The sequence below is a fragment of the Cervus elaphus genome, chromosome 2, assembly GCF_910594005.1.
Source record: "Cervus elaphus chromosome 2, mCerEla1.1, whole genome shotgun sequence".
Lineage (NCBI taxonomy): Eukaryota > Metazoa > Chordata > Mammalia > Artiodactyla > Cervidae > Cervus > Cervus elaphus.
Window position 1 is genome coordinate 42,255,584 of NC_057816.1, and position 26,462 is coordinate 42,282,045.

The 26,462-nt window shown below is 41.3% G+C and overlaps 1 protein-coding gene and 1 long non-coding RNA gene across 3 annotated transcripts in view; one reads left to right on the plus strand and one right to left on the minus strand.

Moving 5' to 3' along the window:
- GRM5 (glutamate metabotropic receptor 5) overlaps positions 1-26,462 on the minus strand; it is a 597,259-nt gene that overhangs the window by 19,877 nt on the left and 550,920 nt on the right. The window contains exon 9 of one of the 2 annotated variants that reach the window (XM_043876463.1): positions 2,835-2,930. The exons of the other annotated variant lie outside the window; for it this stretch is intronic. Within the exon in view, the coding sequence (XP_043732398.1) occupies positions 2,835-2,930 (96 nt within the window). The remainder of the gene's footprint in view (positions 1-2,834; positions 2,931-26,462) is intronic. 2 annotated transcript variants of the gene reach the window in all.
- The window catches only part of LOC122676914, a 262,627-nt gene that overhangs the window by 15,235 nt on the left and 220,930 nt on the right, over positions 1-26,462 (plus strand). The window contains exon 2 of the long non-coding RNA XR_006335663.1: positions 13,683-13,781. This is a non-coding gene — a long non-coding RNA (uncharacterized LOC122676914). The remainder of the gene's footprint in view (positions 1-13,682; positions 13,782-26,462) is intronic.

The following is a 26,462-nucleotide window of genomic DNA, read 5'->3' on the forward strand; positions in this document are numbered from 1 at the left end:
TTCCCTTAGCCCCTCCCTGGGACTGGCTGGGCTTGATGGTGGCCACAGAATCACCCCCAGTGTTTGCAGAGTAAACATGATGCCTGCCTGTGACTCTGGGAAGCAACTGGGGGACGGAGTGGGAGTGGATAAGAAAGAGGGCTTATCAGCGGATACAAAACGTATCTACCAAAGTCTTGTGTAGGTATTCTGTTTCCAGCCCTTCCATTTCTATTTCTGAGCAAGCAACTTGAGATTAACTACTCTAACCCCTTATTTAGAAATAGTTTACACTGCAGTGGTCTTCCCTCTGGTATCTTAATATCTTTCTCTTAATATTCATGTTAAGCTTATTTCTTCTGGGTAAATATATTGGTGTGCATATTGATATGAACAACTATAAGGACTCCTTCCATAGACTCTTTCTCTCTGTCAGTTTTTACTTGATGCTAAAGAAATGAGAAGAAAAAGTAGGAAGGGAAGGTCATTTGTTTCTTCTTAACTGTTCTTAATCTGTGGGGCTAAGGTGTTTGCTCCAACGGAACTGTCTTTGGCGCAACGTACACTGTTCCCCTCTGCCTGCCAGGACATATCAGTGTAATAAGCCTCGCCATTACCTTGGCTTTATACAAACAAATGCTAAATGATGTCTTCCTATTGTAGGGAAACAGACCATTCCAGTGTAGACACCCTGCGTGGCTACCTTTGTAGATCTGGACCTGAACCAAGGAAGCTGGTGTCCCCTTACTCACGCTCTGTCTTCTCACCTGTTTTCAATCAAGGCAGCCTTGAGCAAATTAATCACTAGTCTGATCAGACTTGAGAGTTCGAGGCGCTGACCAAACCCTCTTGAGAATACTGCATGACAGAATTGAAACCTGATGTTTGCCATGAATAGCTCCACGTCATCTCGTACACAAATGGATTATTTCAAAACACAAGTTTATGGACTGACTAAATCAGAATGACCTTGGAAACTTGTTACACTACAGATTCCTAGGTTTTGCTTCAGTGTATATATATATATATATTTTAACTTTTTATTTTGTATTGTGGTAAAGCCGATTAACAATGTGGTGATAGTTTCAGGGAAACAGCAAAGGGACTCAGCCATACGTATACATGTATCCACTCGCCCCCAAACTCCCCTCCCATCCAGGCTGCCACATGACGTGGAGCAGAGTGCCCTGTGCTATATACTCTAGATCCGTGTTATCCATCTTTGCCTCAGTGTATTTGACAGGCAGTCAGGTTTGCTAGGTTTGGGAGGTCCATCCGAGACAGTGCTTCAAATCAGAAGGCACTTTGGACAGAGCCCCTGTGCTCGTCTGGGACAGTGTTTTCACCTTGTCCTGCCAACCCTGACACTGTCTGGATGGTTTTCAAGTACAGGAATTACACCACTTTCTCACATCTGAATGGAAGGACACTAGGAGCCCCAGTACCAGTCTGTTGAGTGACCCCCACAAAATGATCCATTGGTGGTTATCTTCCAGATACACTGGGATCTAAAGACGGCCGTATACAGGGGCATAAGGCCATCAGATACACCCGTGTGCACACGTACGTGCCTACACATACACATGCTCTCACTGTCTTGTGCTGGGAGCAGTGGATGAAGTCAGTCAAGCTCTTGACCAGGCTGCTAGGAACAATGACTCAGGCTATACACCGCACAGGTCAGGACACCATTTTCACAGACTGCAGTGTGAATGGCCTTCCAAAAGTTGTGCCAGTGTCCTTGTAGAAACTTAGGCATTATTTTGGAAACCAAAAGAAACCCACTGCCGCGGAATCGAACAGTGTTGGGGAGTGAAAGTTCAGTGGGATTGGATTCTCTCGTTGCTCTGCTCTCAGCACATGCACACACGTGTGTGCATACTGCACTCTCTGCACATCCCCTTTCCTTTAACCCAGGCCGATTTGCGAGAGCTTCCCTTCCACGCAACAGACAGATGGACTGGGAAATGCTATAACAAATTAGGGGTGGGGAGCTAGTTCGTGGTGATCAGTTTCCCAACTCAGGGCTCCTCCAGCCTCCTGGGACCATTTAATGCCAGCCTTGACAGTCTTTATCTCCAGAGCCCTCTTCTTTGAAACCCAGTCCCATGCAATAAAGCACGATTATTTCATGCAACACAGCTCAGTCGATGCTCATAATTCCAAGTACCCCCGTTTCCTGGGCACAGCTCGATTGGGAAGGCCTCGTGGGAAGGAACATGCAGAGCGCAGCAACACGGGGCGTTCACCACCAAACACAGAGGAGGAAGGGAGCTGCAAAGCTACAGTAGCTAGAGGAGGACTAGCTTTCCTGATGTCCGTTCACAAAGAGCCGCTGGCCTCTGTGGTTCGCTTGTTTGGCCTGGCGTTTGCCCTTGGCTATGAGTTGACTTTTGACTCAGTGCAAGTTAGATTAATTCCCAGGCTTGTGAGATCAGGGCTGAATCTTTCCCTCCATTGCAGTCCTTCCCTCAAAACCAGTCCTAGGTTTTTGCTGTTTAATTTTTGTCAAGCGACTGGATGGTTCTGAGTTTCCTCCCATCTCTTCCACTTTGCAAACTCCACAGAAGCGTTTGACCAGTACGTTAAGATCCACAGGGCCACTGACTGTGAGCTAAGGCTTCAGACATGCAAAGCGCACAGCCCTGGGGAACAGCAGCGTCTGGGACAGGAGGCTCCCGTCACTTCTTGTGAGGACGGTGTGGGTTTTGCAAATCAAACCGGGGCGGAGGCCCAGGTTGGACACACTGCCTGGGAGGCAGGGCTGGGCAAGGACCCGGGCCAGGGAGCCACCTGTTCCTGCAGCTTGCAGACACGTAGTTCACACCACCTCAGGCCACTCACGTTTTGCTTACCTGCTCATGGTTGCTCTCCCACCATTCCCCATACTCCCTTTGGGGGTGAAACACTCTATTTCCGACTTGTGCTGGGCCAGCCTCCTGTCTTTGTACCTGGTGAGCGTGAACAAGGACAGGAGCAAACAGAAAGATGTGATTGTGGGCTTCACTGGCTGGGCTGAGGGAGAGCTGGGCTCTGGAGGGTGGCCCCGCAGCTGAACGGGGCCCCTGCTTTCACCGTGGTGGCTGACTGGTGATGCTGTAGATGGTATGCGGATCACACTACAGGGCCATTTTGTTACTTCTTGGTTGAACCACATGCGGTCTACCCTTTTAAATTGCCTATTGATCATATTTAATAATCTATGGTAAAAGGAACATAATTCATAGCATCTAACGAAAAGATGAATGTCAGTAAATCAGAATTTACTTAATGTTTACCATGTGTCAGTCATGATGCTGGAATTTGACCTAAATGCAGTCCTGGCAACAACTCGTGGCAGAGCCTCTTTTTTTTTTTATTATTATTATATCCATTTTACCAAAGCAGAAACCTAAGATTATAAGGATTGAGCAGACTGATCAAGGATTTGAACACAGGAAGCTAAATTCAGAACCTGCACTTTTAGCTATTATAATGTGTTGCCTCCTAGTTTAAAAAGTCATCTGTGTCATTAATGAACCTTCACTGAGTACTACTATGTCTGTGTGTTATACTGGAAACTGGTGATGCCAAAAGAAAAGAGATGTTCCTTCCATGTAGGAGGTTTATACAACCTTTAAACTGACGTGTGACCGTCAGTACTCTGCTGCCTGCATTGTGGAGGGTGGTTCAAACAGCTTTTACATCAGAGTTGGCAATTCAGCGCACCTGGAAGGTACTAGAAGTTTCAACTAAAATTTGTGATTTCCAACATTTGTCAGCTACATGGTGCATCAAGATGAGCCCTTGTATTTGTATGCCAGTTTTCAGAGCCTACATGCTTTCACAGAAATAATCTCTCTTTTATTCATCAGTTTAAGCCTGTGGGGCTAATTAAAGAGGCACTGTTATCTTCATTTGCCAAATGAGGAAACAGACTTACTTAACTAACCTGACCAGAATCACAAGCCTACCTAGTTGAGAGGAATCGTCTGTAGAGCTTGTAAGGGTCCAAGACTCTTAAGATTTACTGTGTTTATTACATTTTCCCTCCTAAATCAGGAGCCTGACCTGGTGCCATGTCATCCATGTTCCTGGTATTCAGCAGGTAGTGATAGAGTGTCTTACTTTCAGAAGACTTGTTTGCCCTTGATATAGTTACATTTTAGAAAAGTTTCTTTTCCTTCTGTTTCACTATTAATATTAAATAAAACAATAAGCAGTAGAATTATCATCATTATTTGTCCTGGGATAAAGGCCTTCCTCATAACGCTGATTTCTTCTAAGATGTTAAAAGTATTTAGCATCTGAGTGAAAGTGAAATGGCCTATTAAATGAAGCAAAATAGATCACCTTCTTCAGTAGATGTTAGTTGAGCATCTATTAAATTCTAGAAATTGGGCTTTGTTCTGGGGATAGAGAGATAATTAACCCACAGGTGTTGCCTCGTAGAGCTCACCATCTTTTGGGAGAAGGAAGGAGAGAAGGCAGTATGTACTCAGTAACTTTAGGTCTAGGCCATAAAGAAGAGAGGAAAAGAACTTAAAGACTAGATTGAGCAGCCTTTACTGCACCAAAAAAGACACCTTAGAAGAGGATCCCCTGTGAAGTACCGATCATCAAAGGACATTCACACTGCAGTGGGAAGCTTTTTGTATTTATCTGTGAATTGAGTTACACGGCCAGAAAATGGCTTTGGAGATTAATTTAAGAGAATATTAATAGAATAGTAGAATTATTTATGATTCCTTACAAAGGGGTCCTTGAAGTATTTTTTAACATCTTCTGTTAGGCTAATTTCCAGTTAATTTAAATCTTTTAATAGATAACTTAGGACATCTACACTTCCTGTTCAAAACTCTTCTCTCTGTCTCGCTTATGTACACACACACACACACACACACACACACACACACACACACACACACACACACACACACACACACACACACACACACACACACACACACGCAAGTGCCCCTGCTTATGAAACAGATCCTAAACATTCTATTCTCTCCTAACCCATTCCGTTTTGATAAAAAAATTTATAAATAATATAAAAATAGAAGTCCCAACTTAATTCTAGTAAAGCAAGGGATACATTAGACTTATTTGGAACTTCCAAATAGTTCTTGTTTTCAGAGTAAGGTGAATTTACAGACTGTCACTTATAGACTGGGAAGCTCATCTTTGCTATCAGATGGGACCCTCCCTCTTCCTGTCTATAACTATAATTACAGCTTAAGTATGTTTACCAGATGCCTAAATAGACCACATTTTCATTCATTCACTTATGCGTTATTCCACTCAACAATAATGTACAGTTTAAAGTGGCTAATAATGCTTTTATAGTCTCTGCTGCAGCTGCATAATTCTTTCTATTTGGGCTTTTAAAAAATAAAGAAACATCAACTAAAAATAGTTGAAGCTCTTCAGAATGTATAATTAATAAAATGTCAGTGAAATTTATTTCTCTTATGTAATAAGTTCATTTATCTTTTAGGCACCTATTTAAACTTAGGTACACATGCACGTGTCCACATGTGTCCACACACATGCACATGCTTGTGAGGACTGTTTTAAGTACTTTACAAATATTGACTCACTTTTCAAATAAAATGCTTTGTAATTATTTTCAAGGTCACAATAAAAATAATAAGAACTATATATATATGTAAATGCCTTAATCGCTTTGTTATACACAAGAGACTGACACAATGTGAATCAGCTATACTTTCATTTTAAAAAGTTCTAAAAAGAAATAGTGATAACAGAATATTGAGTGTACCAGGTTCTTTTTGCTATATTATCCTCAGTTCTTAAAACTACCCTAAAGAGTAGGTGCTATTATCATCCTAAAGAGGGAGGCATTGAGAATGAACATGAGTAAACCCAGGCCCACATGGTTTATGAGTAGGGAACCCAGGATGAGAGTTTGTGCCTCTGATTCCTAAGCTCATCTTATATCCATTCAACCTCCATATAAGTAACAATGTCAATAATTTTAGAAACAAGACTATGACTTATTAACTTTACATTGTGTTCCCTTGTTTGGGTTTAATTTACAGCTTTCCTATTTACTGAATACTCTATGTGCAAGGGACTGTGATAAGGAGCATGTGGGTAACTCATTGATATGTTCACAATCTGGAGTGGGATGATGAATTGTAAACAGATAATTTTTAAAGAAAGTGAGAAGTTTTATTGTAGAAACATTCAAGAAGGACTCTTAACCCATACTAGGAGGACTGGAAAAACTTCAGCAAGATATGATCCTACAGTAAATCGTCAAAAATGAGAAGGAATACATTATGAAGAGAAAGGTAGGCAGTCAGAAAAAAAAAAATCCAGCACAAACATGTGAGAGGCTTAGCAGCATGGTGTAGATGGGTAAAACAGTGCTTTTTATTTTTTTTTCCCACTGTGATGGTGGTTTAGTTGCCAAGACCTGCCCAACTCATTTGTGACCCTCTGGGCTGCAGTTCGCCAGGCTCCTCTGTCCATGGGATTTCCCAAGCAAGAATCCTGGAGTGGATTGCCATCTCCTTCTCTGGGGATGTTCCCAACCCAGGGATCAAACCTGCAGCTCCATGTAAAATAAGACAAGGTAAAATGCAGGGTGTAGATGGATAGGGATATAAAACATAGTTTATGGATGAATTTATACTGTATGTTGTGAGATTCCACTGTGAGATCTTAAGGCTAAGGAAAAAAAAACCAAACAAACATAGAGTTGACATTTAGATAAAATACCGTGGACTTGAGATAGATTTGAGATAGACTACTTGAGATAGACTCATTCTACTGCAATAGTCGTGTGAGAGATGATGAGATAATTCCTTGCGGTGGTGATGATATGGAGAAAGAGTAGATAACAGTTTCAAGAATATATGGGAAGTAAAATGAGTAGGATCATTGATGAATTTGGGTTTCCCTTGTGGCTTAGCTATAAAAGAATTCACCTGCAATGCAAGAGACTTGTTTTCAATCCTTGGGTTGGGAAGATCCCTTAGAGAAGGGAAAGGCTACCCACCCCAGTATTCTGGCCTGGAGAATTCCATGGACTGTATAGTCCATGGGGTCGCAAAGAGTTGGACATGACTGAGCACCTTTCAGTTTCACTTTTCATTGATAAAGAGAGAAGTGTAGAATGCTACCTGAGTTACTGCCTTGGGTGGTGCACTTAACTAAGTTAAGAAAATATAGGAGAGGGTATATATTTGGAGGAAGAAATAAAAAGCTTCATTGTGGAATATGGGGCTGGTGGAACATACAATTGGACACATTTAGTAGGCACATGGATTTAAGAATCCAGAAGTTAGGGGACTCTTACATAGTTGGGAGTCATCAGCATACAGATGATTGCAGATACCATGAGGATGGTTGAAAGTACCCACAAAAAACAGATAAACTATGGGATGGTCACGGGAAGGGAATTATATACTCACTCAGTCTACCTGTTCAAGAACTTCTATAACACTGTTTATGTAAGCACTCCTGATAAAAACTTTTTGAGTACCTACTATATGTTAGATGCCGAATTCAGGGTTCTTCAATCTGCTATTTTTTTTTCTTCATATTCTTTAGACTTGTAGATCTGTGCTCAGTATAGTTTTGACACTCTGGTTTCTATGCCATAACTCTGGTATGAAAAACTGTCTTACTAGTTTTTAAATATTCAAGAATGAATTGTTTTGAAATTAGCTTTAGTTACCTTCTGTAAAGATTTATTTTTGTTGTTGTTCTTTTTGTATCTCCTTTGTTCAGGAAGCTCTAGTTCCTCTTAGATCTACAAGAGACCATGTTTATCTGGTGATAAAATTAAAAAATAAAAATTAGAGCAAAAGATAAAATTTAAAAATATGGGGGTAGGCCCTCAGGAATGGATAGTAAATGTAATTTGCCCATAATGATTTGAACAAAAATTCCATTTCTTTATTTCCTTTCCCCCATTTCTATCAGTGTCTACTAGACATTGGATTACTGAAATTTCTATACAGGCTGTGTGGTTCAAAATGGGTAAATGAATGCAGAATGAGACGAAAGAATAGAATAAAATGAATATATTCAAACAAAAGTGTGTATATTAGGTGAAATAGCAGATATTGTGGGGATGATTGCCTAAAGCTAGAAGGAAAAGAGAGTTTGATATTAGAAGTGACTATTACTTATGTGAGGGAGATTCAGGTAATAAATTTATCAGAAGTAGAATGACTAAAATGATGATTCTAATTGTATTAGAAGTTAATCATTACAACTGAGAAATGAGCCTATGATGATAGTTTGCCCTTTGTTGTTGTTTTGTCACTGAAAAGTCATGCCTGACTGTTTGTGACCTCATGGACGGTAGCCCTCCAGGCTCCTCTGTCCTTGGAATTCTCCAGGCAGGAATACTGGAGTGGGTTACCACTTCCTTCTCCAGGGGATCTTCCCAACCCAGGGATTGAACCTGTATCTCCTGCATTGGCAGATGGATTCTTTACCACTGAGTCACCTGGGAAGCCCTAGTTTGCCCTTTATATAGCCATTAAAGTAACTCAGAATGGTAGCAGAGCTTGCAGTAGACAGAAACTCTTTACCTAGAAGTTGGTAGTAGATGGTACTTTTAAACAAAGTTGAAGGATAGAGGGATAACTAGATGTCAGGAGCCTCAGAGAAGGAGATTTTTCACTTTTACGTTTCTACAGGGCATGTGGAATGTGTCTGGAGGCAGTATGGAGTTGCTAACTCCCAGTTGTGTGCCCTGAGGAATATGTGATGCTGAAGGATAAGTAACCTTCTATGAAAGGCCTATAGGGGGAGGCATGTCCTTAGACCCACCTTCATCTTCAGCCTCTTCACTAAACACACCATTTATTCTATTTTCTTTAACTCTCAAACCACACTAGGTATCATTCAGTTCAGTGAAATGCACAGGGAGATAGTTTATCCTAGAAACCATTGTATACATATTTTACTTTATTCTATCATCCTTTAAAATATTTAGAGGAAAAGAATCCAATGTAGTCTATCTTAGAAGTCAGTGAAAGGATTCAAGCTATTAATAACTCACTTATTTGATGTATATTTTCAACCCACCCACTGGAGCTCTTTTCCTGGTGATCTTGTGTAGTAGAAATGTTTGTTGAGTCCTCTTCATCAACACTAATGCCTTTTAATTACATTAGCATTTTCTACTGGAAAGCATTTGTTCCATGAAAACATTTGGCATCCCTTAATTAAGTTGTTGTTCAGTTGCTCAGTGGTATCTGATTCTTTGCGACCCCATGGATGCAGCACGCCAGGCATCCCTGTACTTCACCATCTCCCAGAGATTGCTCAAACTCATGTCCGTTGAGTCGGTGATGCCATCCAACCATCTCATCCTCTGTCGCCCCCTTCTCCTCCTGCCCGCAGTCTTCCTCAGCATCAGGGTCTTTTCCAATGAGTCGGCTCTTTGCATCAGATGACCAAAGTATTGGAGTTTCAGCTTCAACATCAGTCCTTCCAATGAATATTCAGGACTGATCTCCTTTAGGATGGACTGGTTTGATCTCCTTCCAGTTCAAGGGACTCTCAAGAGCCTTCTCCAGCACCACAATTCGAAAGCATCAATTCTTTAGTGCTCAGCCTTCTTTATGGTCAACTCTCACATCCATACATGACTACTGGAAAAACCATGACTTTGACTATATGGACAATTGTCAGAAAAGTGATGGCTCTGCTTTTCAATACACTGTCTAGGATTTCTATAGCTTTTCTTCCAAGGAACAAGTGTCTTTTAATTTCATGGCTGCAGTCGCTCTCCGCAGTGATTTTGGAGCCCAAGAAAGTAAAGTCTCTCACTGTTTCCATTGTTTCCACATCTATTTGCCAGGAAGTGATGGGACCAGATGCCATGATCTTAGTTTTCTGAATGTTGAGTTTTAAGCCAGCTTTGTCACTGTCTTCTTTCACTTTCATCAAGAGGCTCTTTAAGATCAATACAGCATACTAACGCATATATATGGAATTTAAAAAGATGGTAACGATAACCCTATATGCAAAACAGAAAAAGAGACTCAGATGTACAGAACAGACTTTTGGACTCTGTGGGAGAAGGCGAGGGTGGGATGTTCTGAGAGAATAGCACTGAAACAAGTATACTATCAAGGGTGAAACAGATCACCAGCCCAGGTTGAATCCATGAGACAAGTGCTCAGGGCTGGTGCACTGGGAAGACCCAGAGGGATGGGATGGGGAGGGAGGCGGGAGGGGGGATCAGGATGGGGAACACATGTAAATCCATGGCTGATTCATGTCAGTGTATGGCAAAAACCACAACAATATTGTAAAGTAACTAGCCTCCAACTAATAAAAATAAATGAAAAAAAGAAAAAAAATAGTAAAGGCAATCAATAAACATTTGTTGAACGAAAAAAAAAAAAGAGGTTCTTTAATTGCTTTTCACTTTCTGCCATCAGGGTGGTTTCATTTGTGTATCTGAGGTTATTGATAGTCCTTCCAGCAGTCTTGATTACAGCTTGTGCTTCATCCAGCCTGGCACTTCTCATGATGTACTTTGCATAGAAGTTACATAAGCAGGGTGACAATATACGGCCTTGATGTACTCCTTTCCCAGTTTTGATGCAGCCCATTGTTTCATGTTCTATTCTAATTGTTGCTTCTTGACCTGCATACAGATTTCTCAGGAGACAGATAAGGTGTTCAGGTATTCCCATCTCCTGAAGAATTTTCTGCAGTTTGTTGTGATCCACACAGTCAAAGGCTTTAGCATAGTCAATGAAGCAGAAGTAGATGTTTTTCTGGAATTCTCTTGCTTTTTTGATGATCCAACAGATGTTGGCAATTGGATCTCTGGTTCCTCTGCCTTTTCTAAATCCAGTTTGTACACCTGGAATTTCCTAGTTCACACACTGTTGATGCCTAGCTTGGAGGATTTTGAGCATGACCTTGCTAGCATGTGAAATGAACCGATTGTATGGTAGTTTGAATATTCTTTGGCATTGCCTTTCTTTGGGAATGGAATGAAAACTGACCTTTTCCAGTCCCGAGGCCACTGCTGAGTTTTCCAAATTTGCTGGCATATTGAGTGCAGCACTTTAGTAGCACCATCTTTTAGGATTTGAAATAACTCACCTGGGGAATTCCATCTCATCCACTAGCTTTGTTAATAATAATGCTTCCTAAGGCCCACTTGACTTTGCATTCCAGGATGTCTGGCTCTAGGTGAGTGATCACACCATCATGATTATCTGGGTCGTGAAAATCTTTTTTGTATAGTTCTTCTGTGTATTCTTGCCACCTCTTCTTAATATCTTCTGCTTTTCTTAGGTCCATACCATTTCTGTCCTTTATTGTGCCCATCTTGCATGACATGTTCCTTTCGTATCTCTGATTTTCTTGAATAGATCTCTAGTCTTTTTCATTCTACTGTTTTTCTCTATTTCTTTGCAATGATCACTTAGGAAGGCTTTCTTATCTCTCCTTGCTATTCTCTGGAACTCTGCATTCAGTTGGGTACATCTGTTCCTTTCTCCTTTGCCTTTAGCGCCTCTTCTTTTCTCAGCTCTTTGTAAGACCTCTTCAGACAACCATTTTGCCTTGTTGCATTTCTTTTTTGGGGGGATGCTTTTGATCACTGCCTCCTGTACAATGTTATGAACTTCCATCTGTAGTTCTTTAGGCACCCTATCATATAGAATCCCTTGAGTCTATTTCCACTGGATAAGCAGATGATATTTGATTTAAGTCATACCCGAATTGCCTAGTGGTTTACTCTACTTTCTTCAACTTAAATCTGAGTTTTGCAATAAATAGATAATTATTTGAGCCACAGTCAGCTCAGCTCTAGGCCTTACTGTTGAGTGGTTTGCTTTGGAAATGAACCAAGATCATTCTGTTGTTTTTGAGATTGCACCCAAGTACTGCATTTCAGACTCATATTGACTATGAGGCTATTCTGTTTCTTCTAAGGGATTCTTGCCCACAGTGGTAGATATAATGGCCATCTGAATTAAATTTCCCCATTCCCATCCATTTTATTTCACTGATTTCTAAAATGTCCATGTTCACTCTTGCCATCTCCTATTCGACCACTTGCATTTAACCACTTCCTTAATAACAATTTCCAAATGTCTTTAATCCAAAGAAAATACTTAAAGCTTATTTCCCTGTCTTATACATACCTGAAAAACAGGATGTGCATGTTTTAGGGATAAACTGCTTAACCATCTCTTGGTCTATTTATGTATAAGATTTGCTTTTTGAAGCACATATCTTATTTTAAATGATGCACAAACTGAAGGCATTAATAAAATTAGTAAGTCAGTGAAAGGATCATGGAAAATGTTGGAAATTTCACATATGCTTTCTGTGTAAATTCAATATGAAATGGACATCAGTGGAGCAGGAGAGGAGCACTGTACAGTTAGTGTGTAGGAGGGTGTTCTTTAAGGAAATCTCTCATTTAAATGATCATAAATGCATCCCATTTACAAAGTAAATTTAAATCTTATTTTTCTTCATCTATTTTCTCTTATTCAGGATAGACATATGTATGAGCTGTGCAAAATGATATGAGAGAAAAGAGTCTTTTTGGCCAATAAAGTACAGAAAAAATAAGAATTATTGGAGTAGTTATAGAACAAATCACTTCGAATGTCAGAAAACCCAATAAATGATTTTCACACCAAAATTGCTGTCAAGAAGGCAGAGTTTTGAGGCTAAGATTAAGTATAAATCTGGAAAACTGGAGAATTGAAAAAAATGATTAGAGTGAATAAAACTTGTGAATGAATATGTGGATGAATAAGTGAATAAAATGCAAAGGTAACTTGAGGGGTTATCAGATCCTCAAAGGGCTTTGTTGTTCGTTTTGCTTGGTTTTGTTTTCAATACATGGAAACTGAAGCAACTTTGTAGACTTATGTCAAGAGACCAAGAAAGAGAGAACAAATGAAAGATGTTTGGGGAAAGAGAACAATATAGTGTTTTGAGATAATTACAGAAAAAAAGGAGGAAAGAACACACTGTTTTCACTTATAATTCATCATTAACCAGTTGGCATATACCGCAGGCTTCATTTCCAAAACATACCCAGAATCTAGCCATTTTTAACCAGCTCCTCTATTTACTACTCTGGTCCAAGCCACCATTACTTTTATTATGAAAATTATAATAGCTTCCCAAACTGGTCCTGCTTCTGTCCTTGCTAACCCCCTTCTCTTATTCAACCCAACCCAACCTAGCCCAGCCCAACCCAATCTCTACACAGCAACCAGCATAATCCTTTCAAAGCAAATATACTTTTATATTACTTCTCCGTTGAAAGCTCTCAACTAGTTACCCATCTCCCTGAGTAAAATCTAAATTTATTATAATGGTTTACAAAGTTCTGTACAGTTCTTCTCCATCCTCTATTACTTCTCTGATCCCATAACTTACTCTTTTTTTCCTTCTTGCTCACTTTGTTCTCCTTGAAGACCCTGGGCATCCTCCCACCAAAGTGCCTTTGCTGTGGCCATTTCCTCTGCCTCTCGGGCTCTTCTCCCAAATATCCTGAGAAAGGATCTCTCTTAAATCTTTTCTCAAATGTTGCTTTTTCAATATAGCCCTGCCATGACTACTCAGTTTAAGAATGCAGCTGTGACATCACTCTTCCTACCATTTCCTGCTTTTCTCTTATCCAACATAATTTATATTTCTACTTCTTTGTTTTATTTACTGTCTATTTTTCCCAGCAGAATCGTCAAAAGAATGTGAACTCTGTGAAGTCATGGATCTCAGACTGTTTTCTTCACTGCCATCCTTCCAGTGCTGTGACATTGCTGAGCTTATTCCAGGTGATTAATTTGTTCAATGAATGCATGCATACATGAATGAATAAAGAAAAGGAGAAGCATGTTAGGGGAAAATGTTCAGGTGGGGAGGAGGAAAGAGTAGCAAGTTCATAAGAAATGACATTAGGTCTCTCAGAGTTGGAGTGACAATAAGAGTAGAGTGGTTGAAATTGGAGGTTTGTGAAAGTATGGGTGGAAAAGTGAAAGAGCCACTTTGGGCAGGAAACTTATGGAGTAGGCAAAAATGGAGGGAGAATGATTGGTAGGTAAAACACAGAAGATTGTGTAAGAGATCCGTATTTTAGAAAATGTTTTAGCCTCTGTTTCACATAATCCCATTCTTCACACCAAGCTGTCCCATTCTTTTTTGTGTGTGTGTGTGTGTCCCATTCTTACATTCGGGTTAGACTGAGATGATAATGGTAACCAATGTTACTCATCATTGTCAGCCAGTGGTCATGAAAGGGGGTATTCTGGAGATTTATGATGATTTTTTTCAGTCTTATCAATAAGACACTGGAAAACATGGCCCCTTTTGCTGTGGACGGTTGTTTGGATGTTATATCTGGCAATGTTACAATATGCTGGAGGATGAAACAAGTGAAGCCGACTTTCTAAAAAATGGTGGCATGGAAGATTAAATGAACGTAGGTCCTAGACAGTGTCTCTGAGCCACTGAATTAGCCTCTTGAACCTCAGAACTTTCTTTATGTGACGTTAGTTTCCTTATGAAGTAAGTCATTGTGAATTATCTTTTAGATACTCTGATGCCAGCACCCTCCTACCACTTACCTTGTTTCATTACTTTCTCTACCAAGGTTCAGTTAAAAATTTCTAAGGTGGTTTATGGCATTTGCTTATGTTTAGGTATTTATTAAGGAGTGTGTTTATATATATATTTATGAAAATCCTAAAGAAGCAAGTTACTACCAAATACTTGAGTCTTACCTAATCATTTGTAGTCTTTTAAATATTGTTCCTTTTTATACATATTGTTGTATATAAAAAGCATGAGAGTCTTCATAGAGTTACATTTGTACAGGAAACAAAAGCGGGAGATAGACTGAGTAAAAAGATGTATTGTGATCTCAGTAATCCAGATTTGGAAAATGCCTAATCAGTTGGTGCTCGTAACCATGGTACAAACACCGCTGTTCACTTATCAGAAGCTATGCTAATTACAGTTATAACCAGTACAATACCGTGATTTATAAGATTTCAGATCACCAAAATATGTGTTTCAAATACATTTGGTCTTCCTCCGCTCACAGCTCTAAAACCTCTTGGAATTTCCTAAGTACTGAGAGTGATAAATGTGTCTTCTGTGATGTTAATGAGGTGACTTTTGAAACTCAGCTAAGGATGGGGCTTGGTTGCCAGTAGACCCAACCCTGTAATTAGAGGGTTAGAACTTCCTGTCCCACCCTTTTGACCTCCAGGGAGGGGAAAGGGGCTGGAGGAGATGGATTTCGATTGCCAGTGGTTAGTGATTTAATCAATCAGGCCTACGTGATGAAGCCTCCATAAAAATCCAGAGGCTGGGTGGGGAAACTTTGGTGTCTTGTAGAGATGATGGGAGAATGCAGAGCCTGGATAGGGAATGGAATCTCTGTGTCTCTGACCACATACCTTGCTCTTTGCATCTCTTCTGTCTGGCTGTTCTGAGTTCTGTCCTTGTACAGTAAATTAGTGGTCTAGTAAGTACAGTGTTTCTCTGAGTCCTGTGAACCACTCTAGCAAATTTATCCAGCCGAGGAGGGGATCATGTGAACCTCTGATTTATAGGCAGTCAGTGAGAAATACAGATAACAGCTTGGACTTGGGACTGGCCCTGACATCCAAGGAAGGGGCCGTGGGAACCTGCAGTCTGTCATTGATTGATGATAGCTGTGGGGGGGAGGGCAGACTTGTGGGACTGAACCCTTAGCCTGTGGGATATGATGTTATCTTCAGGTAGGTAGAGTCAGAGTTGAGATGAATTGTTGGACACCCAGTTGGTGGTCAAAGAATTGCTTGTTTGTGTGGGGGGACCACCCCATAATTGGAACTGAGTCTAGAAACCCAAAATAACCAGCCAGTAACTATGTATTCATTGCTGCATTCTCAAACTGCTTTAACTAGTGGAACTATCACAAGTCCAAGAACTTATAAATACTTAGATAAATTTTTGGTCACGTATGTTTGCAGAATTGGCATTGGCCGGCAGGTCTTTTTCAAATATTTCCCTCAGTTACCTTTCAAGTGACTAGACTAGGAAAGTATCAACAAACACAAAATGAAGAAAACGAAGCTTAACGTGTCTGTGTGCTAATCCCTTACCCAGTCAGTTACACATTCACGTAAAAGAGGGCTTGGCTTTCCTCAGTGATGATTTTGGAATTCTTTGCTAAGTGTGAAAGTTGCTCAGTCATGTCCAGCTCTTTGCGACCCCATGGAACAGTCCATGAGTTCTCCAGGCCAGAATACTAAGAGGGGTAGCCGTCCCCTTCTCCAGGAGATCTTCCCACCCCAGGGACTGAACCCAGGGCTCCTGCATTGCAGGCAGATTCCTTCCCAGCTGAGCCACCAGGGAAGCCCTTTTCCAGGTACCATCTTGTTTGAGCCCAATTATAGTAAGTTTAGGAGCCAGTTTTATTTCTCAGTTCTTTCACTTTGCCTCCCTGCCTTTGGACAGGATGTTTCTGCCTTCAGTTTTCAATTTTAACTTTGGTCCAGTCATCGGCCCCACTTCTCCTGTCTACAGCCTTTATAACAGCTCTGGGCACATTCAACCTTCTTCCTACGTTGCTCCTCAAACACCAGGCTAGACCTCAGCTTTTAGACTCCAGGCAAAGTTTGGATCGATTGTACAGATATATGCTAGGTGATATCTGTAGTGATCACCCAGAAACACAGTTTCTACTTCTATTTTATTTTTTAAAAGTTGATTTATTTATTTTAAAAATTTTATTGGCAGGTAGTTGCTTTACAATGTCATGTTACAGTTTGCTGTAAGCATAGTGAATCAGTTATGCATATATCCCCTCTTTAGACTTTCTCACAGTTTCTAATTTTAAAATGAATGAGGCAGAGTATAAAACTGCATTTTATTTTTCAGATTTATTGCCATGTAACCTTTAGGATCATCCTAATTTTGGATCCTGACAGTGATAAAGTGAGGAGAGAAACTATGATATACGTTTGAATAGCAATTAAAATATTTCAGAAAGCTTCTCCTCTTCCATCTAATTCTCTCAATAAACTAATTAAAGTAATCATTATCCTCCTCCTTTAGATAAGGAATCTGTGGCTCAGAAAGCTTCTCCAGTCTGGCCATGGCCCCATAAGTGGTAAGGCACAGAAATGGGACTAGAAACCAGGTGTCTTACCTCCAAATAGCGTGCTCCGTATTAACACCTCACTTTCTTCATTTTATGCTGGAAAAAATGCCCTTATCTAAATAATTTGATAACCCATTTGAGGGACTGAAAAGGTCACACATGAGAGCAACGGTGTGTACTTAGTAGAGGGAGGTTTTGAGCACAATATAAACTTATTTTTCCAAAGGTCAAATTCGACTCCATGGTGGCCAGGTGGCATAAATCACCCTCCAGGGACCTGGTCATCCCTCTGACAGGAGTCTGCAGACCCAGGGCTACGCAGAAGTCTCAAACCTGTGACAGAGGCTTCCCTGAGAAGAGGACCAGTGTTGCTGCGTGGGACGCTGTGTGACCGCAGAGACAGGCAGGGGGAAGTGAGCCATCCCTTCAAATCGCATTGATCAAAGGAGAATTCTATACGTAAGTGGAAGGAGAGTCCTTATGAGTGAATCTTCAGAGGGGAAGGGTAAGGCCGAATCTGGCCCATTGTCACCGAGTAACACTGCAGAGTAATTCGCTACTTCAGCCTCATCCTTCCGCCCTCTGTGAGCCGCTACAGAAGTAAATACTTTGGAGTGCTTTACTACGCGTTCTGGCAGATCCTGTGGTCTCCATCTGCAGAAAAGCAGCGTTTGCCCAGACTTGAAATGTCAGCTTGGTCCATTCAGAGATTTCGATTAAAAACAAAAATTGAGCATGATTAATAGGCCCAGAAAAGAATGTCAGAATTGAATATGCGTTGCGAAAGTATTTGAGAGGCTGCCAGGGAGCATATGGCTCTATCCTCTATGAAATAAAAGGAAGTAGAAGTTGACAGGCGGGGAAGCAATGCAAATAAGTGCTTAAAATGTAAAGAATCAGCCATCGTGACCCAGTAATTCTATTCAGAGGAATTCATTCTAAAGAAATAACTCAACAGAAGCTCGAAGGCTTCTTGCAAAGACCTCTCTTCAGTGATATAGAAAATGGCAAAAAGCAATACAAAACAAGAACAAACCAACCTCTGGAGAACAGTTTAATAAATTACAGCAACAGTATGGAAATGTGTTAGATTTTGTATTGGGTAAAGCCTTTCATTGAGCTTCCAGAGAGTTCCCAGAGGATGTATTTTAATCCCACTTACGATGAGAACTTGTTTTCAGATATGAATCATCTTAAGTCGTTGCCTTTCCATTGTGTACTTTCCTTCGATGTTGCTGTTTGTTTCACAATCAGTAGAAACTCGGGAAGATACAGATTGTAAAACTAATTCTAATGTGCTTTACAAGCTTATGCAACATCTTCGAGAGGGAGGACTTTGCAAGGAGGGGCAAAATGTTGAGCAGAAGGAGGGTCTCCTTAGGAGAACGGGGTCAGTCAGAAGAAACTCGCAGTAGCATTAATTTAATATTGCTGGCTGCGATCTTCAGGTTGGGCTTCTCAGGTGATGTTAGTGGTAAAGAACCCACCTGCCAATGCAGGAGACATGAGAGACACAGGTTTAATCCCTGGGCCAGAAAGATCCCCTGCAGTAGGAAATGGCATCCCATTCCAGTATTCTTGCCTGGAAAATTCCGTGGACAGAGGAGCCTGGTGGGCTACAGTCCATGGGGTCACAAAGAGTTGGACATGAATTAGTGACTGAGTACATCTTCGGGTTGAGAAATTTTTAGACTGAATTATTTATTCTTTCTAAAGACAGATGAGTAACTTTCAAGGAGGAATTTTTCCTAACATTTTTGTGCATGGAAATTGGAAAGGCTTTGGAGTCAGACCAAGCTGGGTAATAATGACAGTGAGAGCCAATATTTACTGAGCACTTGGAATAGATCAGACACAGTCCATACCCCAATTTTTACTTATTTAATCATTGCAACAGCCCTTTGAACTAGATACTTCTATTATCCTTATTTTACAAATGAGAAAGAACTAGAACACAGGGAGATTAAGTAACTTGTCCCAGGTTACTGGATTGGTTAACCATGATGCATATTATCACTTAAATGCTGGTTATAGACACTAACTGGGCCATTTGTTGGGCTAATCTGTCTTTACATTATAAGTGGCTTAAGGTACACAGGTAACTGTGCTGTGCTTCAAACCCTTTCACCTTTTTCCTGATCTCCTGGCTTGAGTCACAGCCTTGCACTTTTTTGACCATTACTGCCCTAAAAGAGGGGCTTCCCAGGTGGCACTAGTGGTAAAGAATCCGCCTGCCAGTGCAGGAGATATAAGAGTCACAGGTTCGACCCCTGGGTTGGAAAGATACCCTGGAGGAGGGCATGGCAACCCACTCCAGTATTCTGCTTGGAAAATCCCACGGACAGAGGACCCTGGCGGGCTACAGTCCATGGGATGGCAAAGAGTTGGGCGTGACTGAAGCGACTTAGCACACACACGAACCCTGGGTGGTTGGAAGCCTGATCCCTTTTCAGCACTGATCTCAGCTGCAATTTGCCCTCAGCAACTTGGTTTTCTCCATCTGGGGTCTGTAGGAGCCCACACCTCAGGGTGTCTCCATGGAAGCAGATTGCTATGAAGCTGACGAAGGATCAGGGCCCCTCACTTATAGCAGTCCCTTGCAAGGCCCTGTTCCTACTTGCGTATTCATATTTTTCAAACTTCTTCTTAAATAGAGGCCCCCCGCCGCCAACCCCGGGATTGCATGTATTTGTCTCACAAATACAGTGGAAGTGAAAAATATATTCAAGGGATTATATCTGACAGTACAGAGTACTTCATGCAAAATGCCAGGCTGGATGAAGCACAAGCTGGAATCAAGATTGCTGGGAGAAATATCAATAACCTCAGATACACAGATGACACCACCTTTATGGCAGAAAGTGAAGAGAAGCTAAAGGGTTTCTTGATGAAAATGAAAGAGGAGAGTGAAAAAGTTGGCTTAAAACTCAACATTCAGAAAAGTAAGATCATGGCATCCAGTCCCATCACTTCATGGCGAATAGGTGGGGAAACAATAGAAACAGTGAGAGACTTTATTTGGTGGGGGTGGCGGGGGGGCTCCAAAATCACTGCAGATGGTGACTGCAGCCATGAAATTAAAAGATGCTTGCTTCTTGGAAGAAAAGTTCTGAACCATTCTAGACAGCATATTAAAAAGCAGAGACATTACTTTGCTGACAAAGGTCTGTCTAGTCAAAGCTATGGGTTTTCCAGTGGTCATGTATGGATGTGAGAGTTGTACCATAAAGAAAAGCTGAGCGCCATAGAATTGATGCTTTTGAACTGTGGTGTTGGAAAAGACTCTTGAGAGTCCTTTGGACTGCGAGACTCCAGTCCTTTGACTGGAGATCCAGCCAGTCCATCCTAAAGGAAATCAGTGCTGAATATTCATTGGAAGGCTTGATGCTGAAGCTGAAACTCCAGTACTTTGGCCACCTGGTGCAAAGAACTGACTCATTTGAAAAGGCTCTGATGCTGGGAAAGATTGAAGGCAGGAGGAGGAGACAATAAGAGGATGACCTGGTTGGATGGCATCACCGACTTGACAGACATGAGTTTGAGCAAGCTCCAAGAGTTGGTGATGGACAGGGAGGCCTGGTGTGCTGCAGTCCATGGGGTCACAAAGAATCAGACACGACTGAGCGACTGAACTGAACTGATATGTATTCCTATAGCTGATTCACTTTGCTATACAGTAGAAATGAATACAACATTTTAACTAAAAAACAAACAAACTCCTCCCTCCCACCCCTAAAAGACGCTATGTTATGTTAGGAGACTTGCTGATGCTTTCTGAGTTATAATTTCCATATTTGAAAAATGGAAATGTTGGGGATCAGGTGAAGTAATCCATGTAAAATTCTTGATCTTAGATGCATATTAATGTTACTCTATCTGTCATTCTAGTAACTTCTGTGTCCAGGCAGGTTTTCCCGGACAATTCTGATATAGAATACTTTGTCCTGTTTTCTCCACATGTTCCCCTAATGCTTATGAAACCATTGACCCTTCTACAGGGTATGACGTGTATCATCTCCATTAAATCTTGTGGTTTAATAAATCTTTGATTTTTAACACCATCCAGACCTGGTTCACATGCTCCTGCATGCCCTAACGTAGGCAGCTGTGATTGAGGCTGGATTTGAAAACGATCTGGAAACAGATGATGGTCTCTTTATTGTATCTCAGCCTATCACCCCTGTTAATCTGTATTAGAACCCTATTCTCCTCCTTCATACCCTCACTTCAAGTTACAAATAGATATTAGTTTGCTCATAGCCTGTAAACTTCATGGAACCAACGGCACATCTGTTCTTTTCACAGACATATAGTAGCAACTCAACAAATGCTTTTTTCTGTAGTTGGCATCTTCTTGCCATGAAGATGGTAAAGGCAAGAACATTTATCAGAGGTGACCCTGCAATTTATCCAAACGTGGCTCCACCTGCTCGGGCTCCCCCCTTCCGTCGTACACAGACGTTCACCAGTTCTTCTGTCTCAGCAGAGTTGTTCTGTTTGTCACCCTCCTCTCTTCCTCTAGTCCTCTGCCTTCACCTTGATTGTTCCCATCTCACATCCGCACACAAAATGTCCTTCTTTTTTCTCTTCCTCTGTCTTCTATGGAGGAACACACAAAGTATTTCCAAATATTGCAAAAAAAAAAAAAACCAAACCCAAAAGAACTTAGGTCCCATTTCACTCGGGTTTAAGGATTACTTGGTTTTTGACAAGACCAGGATGAAGTAGTGGTGGCCAAGGGAGGCTGGGGAGTTCCCAGCCCCTGTAGCAATGTGGGGTTATGAGGATGGGAGAGGCACCCTTACGTACAGTTACGGCGGCAGCGTGCGGACAGCACCCACAGAGAGGGAGGCGGTCTCTCTGCAAGTCCTCGGTCGGCTGAGCGTGCTCTTACATGAGCCAGAGAACCATCTCTGCTCCATGTTACCGGGCGCAAGATACTAATCACAGGTCTATGGCCAGGGACTGTCTGTCCACTTCCATTCTTCATCCCATTGTTTTAATAGTATCATTTTAATAAAGGGAATTATGTTTCTTCTGGATTTTAGGATAATGTCTTATGGTTTATTATAATCAGATGTAATTACAACAGAAGTATTTACTAATTTTTCCCTTTCTAAGCAGGGTCCTCATTGTTCAGTGCCTAATATCACAAAAACTCTAATTGAGATTGTTTTAATTTCATACTGGTAGATAAAGAAACATTACATAAAAATGATGCAATAAGGCCTTATCTTTAGAGTTTAGTCTCTTGTGTTTCTTAAGGACTTATGTACCAGATACTGAACTAGGAGTCGCATGGTGATCTAGAAATTCAGATAGAATGTAATAAAATAATTTATGCTATTATGCAGCATCATTATACTACATGTATAACGTATATACACACACTGCACATATATGCATACAAATATACAAATCTCTATATAATCATTTACAAATATACATGTATAGATAGATATACAATATTTCTCCAAATTTTTCTAAATGCACTGGGCTTGTTTGCTTGAGATAGGCTATGAATGTATGTATGTACATATGAGCGTGTGTGCTCAGTCATGTCCAATTCTTTGTGACCCCAAGGACTGGCAATTGAATGTATTGACTTTGGAGTGAATCAGCATGGGTTTTGTTCCTAGCAATACCAGTTACTTGCTATATGATTTCGGCTGACTTATATAGCTTTTCTTAAATTTCATCTTTGAATAGTGAGAGCAGTGTTTCTTAACTCACAACATTGATGTTTTACATTGGATTTTAGCATTTATTTTCACAAAGACACTATAAAGTTGGTACTGTTGTCATCCCCATTTTACAGATAAAGAAACTGAGTCACAAAGTAGTTAAATGACTTGCTCAGAGGTCAACAGGGGCAAAGTCAGACACATATCTGGGCCATTGAACTATAATGCTTGTACTCTGGGGCATTAGATTAAAGAAAATAACTGAAATTGCCAAAGGGATGACTACAAGAGAAAATAAACTCAATTAAAAGAATCAAGAAGAAGCCAAAGAATAAGAGGAAACATAAGTGCAAGGCACTGTTAGGAGTTTTTAGACATTGTCTCAAACATCCTTACAACCCTCGGGCGGGGTCGTGATGACCTTTTAAAAAAGAGAACTACAGTTCACAACTACAGCTGATGAAAGCTGATACTGGAATTCAACCTAGGTCCTTCTGATTATAAATGATACACTGAGCTACATCTTGTGCATCTCAATATATAGCGTAGTTCTGTAGTTGGCTTTAGACAAATACGTTTCACAGGCTCTGAGCTCAAGGAGCTTAGAGTCTAATGGGGATGACAGACATGGGTGCCACAAGCAAGGAAGCACAACATTCATGGTGAAGATAACAACACCCATTGTGTGGGTGGCTAGGATGGGGAAGATCCTAGAACACAAATGGAAGATGTCATGGTGGACCATGAACTTCCCCTGGACCGAGAGGCCAAAGCGTGGCACATCGTGCACAGTCCCTGTTTGTTGAATGCCTAAGTGATCAGGAGAGTTAAGAGAGAAGACATAGTTCTTTTCCTGTTGCCTTTCCTCCTCACACAGGACCTGTTAGCCTTCCCCTTCAACTCTAGAGAGAGGGCAGGAGGGGGGATCCCGCACGGGCATGCTCGCTGCCTTGCCAATTAATGCCAGGTCAGAGACCATGTCTGTATCAGTGCCCTCCACAGTGACTGGAGCCTGTAGGGCTCCATGAAGAAATGTGCTGGATGAATGAATAAATGAATGAGACAAAAAAAAAAAAGAAAAAAGATGGATTATTTCAGGGAAGACCTACAGAAATCAGAGGGGGAGGGAAAGAAAAAAATCACAGCCAGGATCCATACTTCTTTGAGGTTTCTCCCTTCCCCTCTCACATAATTATTTCCTTTTCTGTGTTCCTGCAGTCCTCCTACAAAGACTTAAACCTCCTCCAACCCTCTGCTGACATTGTTGGCTTACATCTCTGGCTCTACTGAGAGGAGTTATCTAGAGGGAGGAAGGTATCGTATTCATCTTTATATCTCTAGTGCCTAAAACACCATCTAGCTCAGCAGGCAACATGATGAATAATACATTCTCAGCAAAGAATTCCCCTTTATTATTGCTGTTTGGGTAATAAACAGCGCTGAGTGGAGAATGTTACTTTGCTGTGATTGACTTCTGCCCCAGTCTCCTCCTGCTAACTTATTTTTGTTGCCTGCTACACAGCTTACATTTTTCCACCTCTCAGATGACTGACTCCCTTTAATTCACTACATTTTTATTTTGAATCCATTCTCCATAAAAGTGTGTATTGCCCCCTTGTGTCTCCTTCAGTGGAACTGCCCACAAGCGTCCCCTTTTAGGCGTTTCTGCCCCCTCCTGCAGGACTCTGCTGCCCTCTAGGGGGCCTTGCTCTCCACATCCGTCTCCCGATCCTGTTTGCTCTGAGCTTGACCGTCCAGTCCTTGGTTGGGATTGCTCTGCTCATGGAAGGGCAGCTGGACTCCGAGGCTCCTTACCTGCTCCTGCGGCTCCCAGTTTATAAACCTGTGGCTGTGCAGTGTAATGGGCTTAGGAATATGAGCCTAGGGCATAAGCAAGCAAGGAAGCTGTCAAAAATTGAATCCCATCCCAAGAGGAGCTTGTGAGGTGGCAGCCACTGGGTCCTGCTGCTCTTGGTATCAACAGGATCCTCAGCTGTGAGTATCCCACCTGTATCTTGGAGAAGTGAAGTGAAGTGAAGTCACTTAGTCGTGTCCGACTCTTTGTGACCCCATGAACTGTATGTAGCCTGTCAGGCTCCTCTGTCCATGGGATGTTCCAGGCAAGAATACTGGAGTGGTTTGCCATTTCCTTCTCCAGGGGATCTTCCCAACCCATGGATTGAACCTGGGTCTCCTGCATTGCAGGCAAACTCCTTACTGGCTGAGCCATGAGCAAAGTATCTTGGTAGTCTGCATATTGTGTCAAAGTTTATTCTCTCGAATCCAGTATCCAACTAATGAGAGTGTTCTACCTGGTAAATGAATGATGATTCCCATCTTTGCTTGGGCCTCTGTGATATAAAGAACTTTCTCAAAGAACTGGGGCCTCAGTGGTTTTTTTGGTTAAACCAAACCAACATCTGGTTACCATATCCAATGGTGATGACTCGTAACTCTATCTAATTTGACTTCTCTGTAACACTGGAACCGTTGATCTCTCCGGTCGGATCATTCTTCCTACTTTTGTTTATCAGTTGTGTCTAGGTCTCAGGTGTACTTAATACTAATATTCAGGAATTTTTTGCCTGCTTATCAGACTTTCCTTTATCCAGTCTGGGCTGTTTGTCTAGAGGACCCTACCCTTTGCTTTTCCAAACTGTACTTCAGACACCGAACTCTCTAGTTCTGCAGGCCAGTTTTTCCAGCAGCTTCTTGGATGTGTTCACTTTGATGTCTCTTAGGATTCTCGAATTTAACAGTTCCAAAATGAAGCTCATTTTCCTTCCACCTTTCTCTTACCATCCTTGCTCCCAAATTTCTGCTCATTTAGTCTGATTATCATCCAATGCAAATGATTCCCCCAGCCCTTTTATTTTAATGTCCATCCTGGACTTTTCTGAGCTCACAAGACATTAATATTTCCAAAATTTCACGCTTCATTTTATCCTTCAAGAGTCTCCTCTCCAAGTCTGAATTATATAGGTCCCAATCCCCCGATTTTGATACAGGTCAAAAGCCTAGGACTCATCTTTTTCTCTTTCCTTCACATACACATAACAATGATCAAGTCCTATTGTTGTACTTTCTATTTGAAACCATCATAATCTCTAAGCCTAGACAGTCACAATGGACATGTAGCTGATTTCTCACTTCTCTTCTTTCCACTCTACATTCTGTTCTATCTATAGAAACCAGAAGGATCACTTTAACATACCAATCTCATCATGTAACTTCTCAAACCCGCCAAAGCATCCCATTACACTCAGGACAAAGTACAAAATCTGTATCTCGTGCCATCTGATCTCCAAGTGCTGGTCCACATTTCCCTCTGACCGTCATCGCCCCTTCTGAGTCTGCTCCACCCACAATGGATCTTGCTTGTCCCCCAGAATGATAATCTAGCTCCTGCCTTCTCACTTGCCGTTCCCTCCACCTCCCCAATCTTTATGTATCCTGTTTTCTCACTTCATTTTGCTCTCTGTTCAACTTACTCAGAGAGGCTATTCATGATACCATAATTTAAAATGTCTAAAATCACTCTATCCAGCACACTCTAGTTCTTCACTTTTCTTCATTATTTTTAATAGCAATTATACCTCTATAGGAGAAGGCAATGGCACCCCACTCCAGTACTCTTGCCTGGAAAATCCCATGGAAGGAGGAGCCTGGTGGGCTGCAGT